Below are 11,177 nucleotides of genomic sequence, written 5' to 3'. Positions count from 1 at the left end.
AGGAAGAATGAGGCAAATGAAGCCCGTCCCAGTGCGTGTGTTTCAGCGCGTTCACGTTACCGGCACACAGGCTGCATGATGGCCGAGGGAGGCGGACCCGAGTCGGGTAACGCAGCGGACTCCGACTCGGAGCCGGTAGCTGCACAAATACCGACTCCTTCAACCGAAAGTCAAAAACAGACTATTGGGTCTCTTTTGAAAACGTCTCTGAGAAAGGGTGACGAATGGTAAGCTAGCGGCCACCAATACTTGGGTCTTTAGCTATCATTAGCCGATAAACAGGAAGTGTTAGCATGCTAAGCTAGCAAGCTAATGACAGCAATGCTTGTAAGCTTGAACTCGATAGCTGCTGTGCTAATGATAGTTTGGCAGGCTAGCACGCTTGCTGCTAGTCAGCCCGACATTTGAATTTCTCTATTAGTACTAATGCCTGTATTAACAGATATTATCCTTGACGCACACAAGCAACCCAGCTGCCAAGTGACTCATTTGCACGTTAATTAGTGCCTGTTTTGTGATGAGTTGAGCGGCGTTAGCAGTCGTGGTAGCTAGTGGACTGTCAGAATAGCTAAGGCCCTGGATTCAGATTGTAGTTTCTTTTTCCAGTGAAACAGTCTCGTTGTCAGTTGCGGGATGATGATGAGGAAATGGGCCCGCTGACAGAATTAATGTGAGAAGTAGTTACCTGCTTGTCATGACATACCGGTTAAACCGTGTGACGTTCCCCTTACCGGCAAGCCAACTGTGTTAGCTAACATAGTTTCAGACCATTAACACTGCTCAGGCCTGAGCATACTGCAGCCGGTGTACTAAAGAGGCTTCACCTCAGCCAGTAAACACAACACCACAGACATGTGAGATGGGCAAGCGTGCCCGTTAATCTCATTTGTTAATAGAAGTGGGTGCCAAACGACCAGGTCACGTTCATTCTTGCAGCCACTAGCTGCAAAGCTAACCTGTTTTTCTGGAGTTATTTAAATGACTCGGCCCTTCCATTTATGGTATTGTTAAAATTGAACTACTGTCCTTTGGTATTCATTTCCAGGAGCCTTAAACACTGTCAGGCATAGCTTGGCAAAACTAATCTCGGGATAAGATCATGCAACTGTTTGTTTGACACTTTGAAGCCCGTTAATTTTACAGTGTTGACACGAAAGAGCCATAGTCCAGCTTTTTGAATTAGCATTTGAATGCGTGTTGCAGTGTGGATACAAGTTTATTAACCAAAGGAGATTCTTTAGATGAGATTAAGTCAAACTAGCTTGCAGTTACTATAAATGCCAAGGCAGTTTGGTATTGCATAATCTTCTGGGAAAGTGTAGGGCTGTGTGCCCTTTTATACCATACCTTTTAGAATCTCTTGACCCTTTTTTATGCTGGGGGAAGAAATCCATTACGAGATATAAATGTTAAAGCTTTTAAGGGGAAAAGAGGATCTTCCAACGAGTGATATGTTTTTCTTTAACTGTGACTGATCAATTTGTTTTAGGTATCTAATAGACAGTCGGTGGTTCAAACAGTGGAAGAAGTATGTGGGGTTTGACAGCTGGGATATGTACAATGTTGGAGAACGAAGCCTCTATCCAGGACCAATTGATAACTCTGGCCTGTTCTCAGGTAAAATTGTCATTTTAAAAAGAATCCCCTAATGGACTGCTGTTGATTTTGCTTGAACAATATAAGTTCCACACAGAAATAAAAAAACAAAACATTTAGTTCTTTAGCTTATACTTATGTGTGTTGTTTTTTTTGTTTGTTTTTTTCCCTTTTTCTCCTTAAAGACCATGAGACTCAAGCCCTGAAAGAGCACCTTATAGATGAGCTTGATTATGTCCTAGTACCTACTGAGGCATGGAATAAGCTAGTGAGCTGGTACGGCTGCCTTGAGGGCCAGAGACCTATCGTCAGGAAGGTAAGGCTGTTAAAGATATTCTTAATTTTAGCCCTGTACCAGAGTGCGTGGACTGGGCTTCCAAATGTCTCTTTTCTTCTCTAGGTCGTTGAACATGGCATGTTTGTCAAGCACTGTAAAGTGGAGGTCTATTTGCTGGAGCTGAACTTGTGTGAGAATGACAATATGGACAATGTTGTTACACGTCATTTCAGTAAAGCTGATACTATAGGTGAGCATCCACATGTGTAATTTATACGTTGGTGTTTGCTGAATAAAACTATTTGACTCTTCATGCTTATTTATCAAACTTTTCTCATTTTTAGACACTATAGAGAAGGAGATGAGAACACTGTTCAATATCCCATCAGAGGAAGAGACCAGGCTCTGGAACAAATACATGAGCAATACGTACGAGCAGCTGAACAAGCCAGACAGCACCGTACAGGATGCTGGTCTTTTCCAGGGACAGGTAGTGCTATTCAAATAAGACTGAGATTATTGTTTGACTACAGCTCAATAATAAACTTGTGTGTTATATTCACAATCAAGGTTAGAGAAGATGAAGGCATTAATTCAATTCTTTTTTTTTTATAACAGCGGCCACTGAATTCCAGATCAGTCATAGCAGCTTTCAAGTTAGAAGAAAAATACAATGTATTAGAATAAAGAAACATTAGTTAGTCACAAAAGTGCAGGTCATAAACCTAACTATGGCTAATGTAGTTTTGGTGGCATATGGCATATGTGTAGCATTAAACTCAAGCCTGAGATGTGTAAAGTCATGCATGAAATTCAGGTGTGCCAACCTAGCTTTCATGTCGAATATTTTCCCAGGTGCTTGTGATTGAGCGCAAAAATGAGGATGGTACGTGGCCCAGACAAGCTTCACATCCCAAGTAAGCTTTTTTTTTTTTTTTTTTTTTTTTTTTTTACTTCTTCTTCTTCTTCTCCTCTCCAGTCACGCAGGCATGTTTGTTTACATATTTAAGAATGTGCTTTTCTGAAACACGATTTCATTCTTTCTTACTAGATCAAGTACAACCCCATCCAGGAATTTCACTACCTCTCCAAAACTCTCCTCAAACGCATCCCCAACAGTAACCAATGGAGACAGCAACTGCAGCCCTGGATACACGCTGAACAACAGCACCTCATCCAGCAACAGGCAAGGCACCTTTTCTGATCTACTTTTTCTCCCCTCTCTTTTGTTGTTTATTGAAACTTTACCTCTCATGGATAAATACTGGCAAAGCTTGTAAGGCATAGGAGTGATATTTCTTTTCACTGTTTACACACAGCTTGTCACTTAATTTTAAAAAGAGGGGAAAAACAACTTTCCAATATCCAATCTAAGTTTTCAACAAGTGGAGTTTTCAAAGATATTTCAAGGAAATGTGACGACATCTTCCAACTTGTTAAAATTCTTACAAATCATTATATCACATTGTGTTCCCACAGACCACTCTGTAGTTTGTAAGACAAACAAAAATTCTTGACAGGCTGCAAAATTAGGAGTGTGATGTTTTACTTTGTCTGTAATGCCATTAGTCTTTATCTTATCCTTTTAACATCTCAGTTTTTTAATTAAATTTGTATTTATTTGTTTTAGCTCCTTGATGTCACCCAGAATAAAGCACAAAATATATTCACACCAAATTTCAGTAGTTTGCAACTGCATATGTTGTGTCGGTATAATCAGCTGCATGCATTTGCTCTTTATGTAGTCTGCTGCTTTAATGAAATTTGCAGAAATATGTAGAGAGTAAATGAGAAAATATTAGTTTTTGTTACATTGAGAGAGTGATTAAAGATCTAAAGATGCCCGTTGTCTATTGTCTGACCATATTTAAGTTTTAAAAAAATGTAGATTGCATGCATGCTTTAGTGTACTAGTATGCTGAATAATAAAGAGCACGTAGTTTATAGGCTTATTTGTAGGACAACTGGGATTTTATATGCACCTAGCTTACTTGATTACCATGTGTTAACAGCTGTATCCTGAATACAATACTACAGACAAACTATCACATCCTTTCTGCCAACAGATATGGGGGCTACAATTCATACAGCTCCTACAATTACAGGGAGTCACAATCGCAGCCTGGCTTATGTGGGCTCAGTAATTTGGGAAATACGTGCTTCATGAACTCTGCCCTTCAGGTAAAAAAAACAACAAGCATTTGCAGCTTCCGCTTAGTGGAAGTGAGCTTTAATATTTCTGTGCACTTAATCCTTTTTCGTGTCTTTTCTTTTTTTGGTTCCTGTTCCCTCAGTGCCTGAGCAATGCATCTCCACTCACAGAGTACTTCCTCACTGACCAGTATGAGGCAGAGATAAACAGAGAGAATCCTCTGGGAATGAGGGGGGAGATAGCTGAGGCCTATGCAGATCTAGTAAAACAAATGTGGCTCAGCCGCAGCAGTTATGTGGCCCCACGTACCTTCAAAGTAAGTTGTGTCAAATAGCTTGAACTGAAGTCGGTGTATACCGACTGAATACATTCAGGCAAACTCATCGAGGCCTATGAAGGTAATAATAATCATCCTTTGATTGTCAGACCCAGGTCGGACGCTTTGCCCCCCAGTTTTCAGGCTATCAGCAGCAGGACTCTCAGGAGCTGTTGGCCTTCCTTCTTGACGGGCTCCATGAAGATCTGAATAGGGTCAAGAAGAAGCCTTACTTGGCCCTAAGGGATGCAGAGGGCCGTCCAGATGAGGTATAGTACAGATGTAGATATCGTGTTGTTTTGTCTCTAAAGAGTAAAAGTCTGTCTGATTCTCTCATGGTGGTGCCGAAATATCAACCTTTACAGAACCTTTAAATTTGAAACAGAATGACTGCCAGTCTGCTTTATACTGACAGCTAGACATGAAATAGTTTTTCTGTATAGTAACAAGAAAGCAATATCATCGTTGAATTGATGGTTTTAAAATGCCATCTAATGGAGGTCTTCTTCCTTTTCTCCACTGCTTGGTGAACTACAGATTGTTGCCAAGGAAGCCTGGACAAACCACCGTTTGCGCAATGACTCTATTATAGTTGATATTTTCCATGGCCTCTTCAAATCCACCTTGGTATGCCCAGAGTGCTCCAAGGTATCTGTTACCTTTGACCCATTTTGCTACCTCACATTGCCTCTGCCCTTGAAGAAGGACCGTACCATGGAAGTTTTCCTGGTGCGATCAGACCCTCAGTCAAGACCCACACAGGTGAGTTGGCATTAACCTTCACTCGCTGCTCCAGACCTAAATCCACAGTCAAACTGATAAGTATCTATGATTTGGAGATTTAAAAAAAAATTTGATAGTTGATATGTCTAAGATATATTTCTATATCTCTTTAAAATAGCAGCATAGTCACTGAGAACATCATATGTTGTTTTCTTTGTCTTGCAGTATCGGGTGGTGGTCCCCAAACTGGGTACTATAACAGACCTGTGCAGCGCCTTGTCCAAACTCTGTGGAATCTCTCCAGAAAATGTTAGAATCTTATTCTTTTACATCACGAGTTTTGTCTAATTTATGATGCTCACATGTTTGTTTTTCTTACTCTTGGGAAACAGTTTATAGTTTGTTCTAAATTTGCCTCCTTTATCTTTGTAGATGGTGGTGGCAGATGTTTACAATCACAGATTCCATAAACTTTATAGACGGGATGATGGTCTCAACCAAATCATGGAAAAGGATGACATCTTTGTGTAAGTTTGTGTTATTGACCTGGTGATGATCTGAGAACTCACTCACTGTGGTTGTACAATGTGAGTGTAAGACGTGTTTCCTTTTTTGTGTCAACGCTCTCTGCAGGTATGAGGTACAGGAGGAGAACAGTGAAAGGATGAGCCTGCCTGTTTATTTCAGGGAGCGCCACTCAAAGCATGCTGGAAGCTCCACAAGCACCATGCTGTTTGGCCAGCCTTTACTTATCACCGTGCCCAGACATAACCTCATAGCAGACGTTCTTTATGATAAGATCCTAGAGAGGATTGGGTAAGAACCTACTGTATTGGTAAAAAGAAATTCAGCTATATTATGGTGTAGTAGCAGTGTGCATACAGTACATCTGGCATGAAGAAGTTTAATGGAAAGGGAGCAGAACATGCACACCCTGAATTCTTTCCAGAATTGGTTAACCATGTTAACTCGTATTCCTTGTTGTGTGTTGCAGACGCTATGTAAAACGCTCCCAGAGCCCTTCTACTGAAAGCAGGGCGTCAGCCTCAGCCACCATATCCAGCTGCAGTCAGGCCCCTGAATGTTCTACATCTTCTAGTCTCAATGCCAGCCTGGGTGGCTGTGGCAGTCCCTTATCAGATGGGGCCTCCTGCAGCGCCAGCTCCAGCAATGGCAGCAACCACTCAGGGACCTGCAATGAAACGAATGGGTTGTATGATGGTACGAAGCTGACATCAACTACTCATATCCAGCTGAGGAGTCGTCATCAAGGAGCACTCAAAAAGCATTGCAACAAGAATAATTAGATGTGGTTTATGTCACTGTTTAGGTGAAGAGGAGGCCATGGACCACCAAGTGAGTCCAGAGCCAGAAAATGGCCAATCTGAAGAGGAGGAGGAGGCCTCTGACTTACAAAATGGGTCCAAAGGAGACACGACCAAGCTCTTTACATTCAGCATAGTCAACTCTTACGGAACGGCCAACATTAGCCCGCTGCCTTGTGATGGAAATGTCCTCAAACTTAATCGTCAGTGTACATCTTTAAACTTCAATTGCATGGAAAGTTTCCTTTTTTCAGGCCACTTTACGATAACACAGCTTCTTCCACGTTCTCTCCTCTGCAGCACATTCCACAGTGGCCATCGACTGGGACACAGAGTCGAAGAAACTCTACTATGATGAACCAGAAGCAGAGGTCAGTTGATATTCGTCACACAGTTCTGTGACACAGCGCTCATACACTTTGTTTATATTTGTGTAAATATTGTGCTTAGGCTTATGAGAAGCATGAGAGCATGCTGCAGCCCCAAAAAAAGAAAACCACTGTGGCTCTAAGGGAATGCATCGAGCTCTTTACAACAATGGAAACACTGGGAGAGCATGACCCATGGTGAGGACCCTTCAGCATAACTTACTCTTAAATGTTTACACACATTATATTTTATCTCAACTGAATATGTTCTTGTAGGTATTGTCCAACATGCAAGAAACACCAACAGGCCACAAAGAAGTTTGACTTATGGTCACTTCCTCGGATTCTGGTGGTTCATCTAAAGCGTTTCTCATACAACCGATGCTGGAGGGACAAGCTGGACACAGTGGTGGACTTTCCCATCAGGTATTTACTGTCGTGGCAGAATCCTCAGTTGGTCTTTTCACCATTTGGGACTTTGATATTTTACTCAGTTTTCCCTCTTTCCTTTTATTGGCTGTGTCCAGTAGCATTAGCAAATACAGATGCAAAAAAATCCTCCTGCCTTTTATATACTCAGTCACATGCTTTTTACAAATTAACTTTTTAATATTGTACCTTTTGGTAGGAGAAATAAAAAAAAACTAAAATTCTCATTGTCAGCATACTGTTGTCAAGATCAGTATCACACATTTTTGACTTCAGTACTTACAAATAGAACTTCTTGAAAAACTAAATAAGGACATGATTCTCAGTTTATTTTTAGTGTGATTTGTTTATAGATAAGAGAGCAATGGGCTAAACAATGATTTAGTTTTCCACATAGCAGCTACCCATGTAGTGAAGGTAGAAAATAATACTTCTTTACAGAACCTTCTTTGTAAAGATGGTTCCTTCCTTAGTCATGTCAGCTAAATTTCAATTTGCATTGTCAATCAAGATGACAACTCTTAACATCATTAAACCATGACTGATGTTACAGCGTTGATTGAGAGGCCTCTTGTAATATAAATGGAAAAACTGTGTGTTTTAAAAAGATTTGTCTTAAGTTAAAGTTAAAGGAAGTGTATGAAAAATGATTACAACCATTAATGCAGTTTCATGTAAAATAGTGAAAATTTAAAAATAAGGAACTGGAAAACACTGTAGTATTGGTATAGCTTTGACTCTAGAGGGAGCTGTAGTTTGAAATTCACAGAATAACCAACCAGAGCTCTGAATGAGGAAACACTTATTCAACTTACAAGAAGTGGATTATTATCTTATAAACTGGCATGACCCCAAATAGAACATTTAGACCTACTTTCTGCTCTTATCTTTTACGGTTGTGTGGATTTTTGTAATTTGTTTGCCCAGGTTGTTCATTAATCGAGGGCTTTGCAGTTTTGTTTTTTCCTCCACATGGCAACTTTGGGCTAGACACCCAAGGTTGCTCCAGAAACCTGCTGCTGTGGGTGTGTGACTGAGGAACAATGGAGTTTGTTACATGACTAAGATATTAGGTGACAAATGCATAAGATTTCCCAACGCTGGTTAATTTGTTAACTTTTTCCCCACTCCCTCATTAGAGAGACACAAATGTTCTATTGTGTTATAAAAGGGAAGTTGCCTCACAGTTAAGCTAACGGCTACATTTCAATCTTAGAACACCGTTGAGGAACTTGATCCAACGGAAACCACAGAGCAGATTGTGTTGCTGAAATCCTTATTTTAAAACAAAAGTCTGACTCACACTTAGTAAGGATGGCTTAAACAGTGCAGTACATGTAGGGTTTCACCATCTGATGGTATTTTCTCTGCCAGGGATCTCAACATGTCTGAGTTTGTGTGTGACCCTAAGGCCGGCCCCTACGTCTACGACCTTATTGCTGTGTCAAACCACTATGGAGGAATGGGAGGGGGTCACTGTAAGTCAGCATTTAATTTATACAATGAAATTTCCCCTATGTAGTCTTTGATGCCAACTGCTGGTCGCAGTTTTTTTTAGCCTTTAAACATGAACACAGTATATGACAGTATGTGTCAGCAGATGGGGTGCTCAGAAAGTCACTCTGTCTCCAAGGACGCTGCATTTGGTTAAAATGTAATAAGGCGTAGAGCCTCGTACATCATTGTTTTCATTGTGCACTCACACTCAGTTTATTTTTCTTTGATATGCCATCTTTTGTCATAGTGAAGCAGTGTAATCAGACTTTTATGTCTTCCTGAACAAAATTCCTGAAAAGTCATGCGTTAACCTTACACCGTCTCTGTGTAACAGACACGGCTTATGGCAAGAATAAAGTGGATGGAAAGTGGTATTACTTTGATGACAGCAGCGTCTCATCTGCCACAGAGGATCAGATAGTGGTGAGTTTTCAGTGTTGTGTACTGGTGATCACTGGGTGTTTGTTTTCTTTAGTCTTTCAAGTGAAAGAATGAGTACTGACACTTGCTGGTGTGTTGACTTTGGTGTCAAGTATTCCTCTTCTAGTAATGTAATCTTACCCGTGTTGTGCCATTACAGACTAAAGCCGCCTACGTGCTGTTCTATCAGCGCATAGACGAAGAAAGCCCCTCTAAACCTCAACCTTCGGCGTCATTGGGAGGAGCCCCGGAGCCAGCCGATGACCACATGGACACAAATTAGGAAGCCCAGATGAAAAGGGACACACACTGAAGTGCATATGGCAAATAGAGACACTCGGACGCACACACAAAGCTACTTTAGTGGCAGAGGATTCCACAGACATAAAATTATTAATCCTACCTTCCCTGTATTTTGATTTGTCTCATATGTTGTCAGCTACAGCCATCAGCCTTGACATAAGAGTGAACTGTGAGACTTTCCTCCCTGCAGCGGGTGGTCTGCTGATTTCTTAAAGTAGTTTGCTAGTCTGGATTGAAGAGGAATATAAGTGAATATAGAAACTTAAGGTTAGAAGTGCCCTCAAATATATAGATAAACAAATGTTTCTGTTGCCCACAAGACCAGTCAGAAATATTTAAAACAAAAAGCCAAATGCATTTGTTTCAACCAAAGCGATCCAAGGTATTTATGATAAAATGAACAAACTGATGTGTTTCCAGGATGCTGGCTTTGTGCCTAGATTTATCTCACATATTCTTGCTGTGCTAAGGTAAATTTTAGCAGTGTGATGTGCACACATGACAGTACATGGCACCTTCTTTGTTGAAAGAATCCTGTTACCTTATGCCACCTGTTTAAAGTGAAACTATTTCTGAGGGGATCCTTCGGCTTCAGACTACCGGTAGCAGTGGATCTGTGCCGCATCTAGACCACAGAGAGGGTGTCTCATTTCAAGGTCCCTAACATCTAGATCTTGACATGAGTTGTGGCAGAAGCTGTTTTGGGGGGTTTGTTTTTTTTTGTTTTGGCCTTGCTCTAGTTCAGCCATGAGTTGTTTTTTTTTGTTTTGTTTTTTTTTCTCCCCCGAATATGTTTTGATGCACAGCACGGGCTCTGCTCTCGGGGCCCTAAACTCATGAGAGGAGTCTTACCCTGCTCACAATTTGTATTTTCTTTTTTTTCTTTTTTGTAATCATAATGAAAAAAGCGGCCTTTCAATTCCTGCAACCTGTTTAAAAAGGAGGCACTTTGAATTCTCCGTGAAAATCTACCTGCTTCTGGTGTATCTAGAAATCATGGAAGTGTATGGTTAGGCCTTTAGCATTAAAGGGTTTGGTCTGTCATATGCGTCCACATAATTTTAATGTGTCTTTTAAGCTGCCTGACCGGAACCTTAGTTCACTTGCGATAGCTTGTCCTAATTAGTCTTGTACAATAATGCAGCTCTGTATTGAAATGGCTATGATATTTGATATCTTCTAAGCACACTGAGTGAAGCGAAATAAACTAGAATAAAAGTGGTGCTTTATTCATGAAACTTGAACTTTGCTCCTTATCACAAGGAAAAATGTGTTAGATGTCAGATGGGGGTGGAGGAAAGCAGTCATTTAACAGCATTCTCACTGAATGCAGGCACTTTGAGCCAGTTTTCCTTCCAGTGATACTAATACAGCAGTTGGCTCTTAAGTAAAGTTGAAAGTGATTCTTTTATTTTATATTATTGAAGGCCAGACATACACAACAATCCCCTGGAGCACATTTGTAAGTGGTGACTGGATGTTTTGAATGTGATCAAGTAAAAACTAGAATACATTTACTTGTGACAGTTAACACTTAATATAATGTAATCCCACAAGGCTTGTTCTGGGGCATAAATCTGCACCTGGTTTTATAATGGCACGCTAACATACAGGGCCTTTGGGTGTCCTCCCTGCTGGTTGGTCCTGGCATCATCATGTTGTTCAAACTACCTAAACAATCATTCATGCCTAAAACTAGAAAAGCTTTATATCTGTAATCTAGATATGTAACTGAAAACACAGTTCAGCAGCAGAAAATCTTGTCTTCTTA

At 40.7% G+C, this 11,177-nt stretch overlaps 1 protein-coding gene across 1 annotated transcript; it reads left to right on the top strand.

Moving 5' to 3' along the window:
* usp4 (ubiquitin specific peptidase 4 (proto-oncogene)) lies at nucleotides 1-10,644 on the top strand. The gene is made up of 22 exons (XM_026167976.1): nucleotides 1-227; nucleotides 1,490-1,617; nucleotides 1,782-1,912; nucleotides 1,997-2,123; nucleotides 2,218-2,363; nucleotides 2,729-2,790; nucleotides 2,925-3,059; nucleotides 3,940-4,054; nucleotides 4,168-4,341; nucleotides 4,452-4,610; nucleotides 4,879-5,103; nucleotides 5,290-5,373; nucleotides 5,497-5,591; nucleotides 5,698-5,880; nucleotides 6,059-6,285; nucleotides 6,395-6,592; nucleotides 6,690-6,760; nucleotides 6,840-6,955; nucleotides 7,034-7,183; nucleotides 8,561-8,664; nucleotides 9,018-9,106; nucleotides 9,264-10,644. The coding sequence occupies exons 1-22, from the start codon at nucleotides 76-78 to the stop codon at nucleotides 9,384-9,386; spliced, it is 2,994 nt and encodes a 997-aa protein (XP_026023761.1). The 5' UTR covers nucleotides 1-75; the 3' UTR covers nucleotides 9,387-10,644.
* Nucleotides 10,645-11,177: the final 533 nt, after the last annotated feature.

The sequence above is a fragment of the Astatotilapia calliptera genome, chromosome 5 (assembly GCF_900246225.1).
Source record: "Astatotilapia calliptera chromosome 5, fAstCal1.2, whole genome shotgun sequence".
In the NCBI taxonomy this organism is placed as follows: domain Eukaryota; kingdom Metazoa; phylum Chordata; class Actinopteri; order Cichliformes; family Cichlidae; genus Astatotilapia; species Astatotilapia calliptera.
The sequence above is the reverse complement of the archived record's forward strand: the minus strand, read 5'-3'. Positions and strand labels throughout refer to the sequence as shown.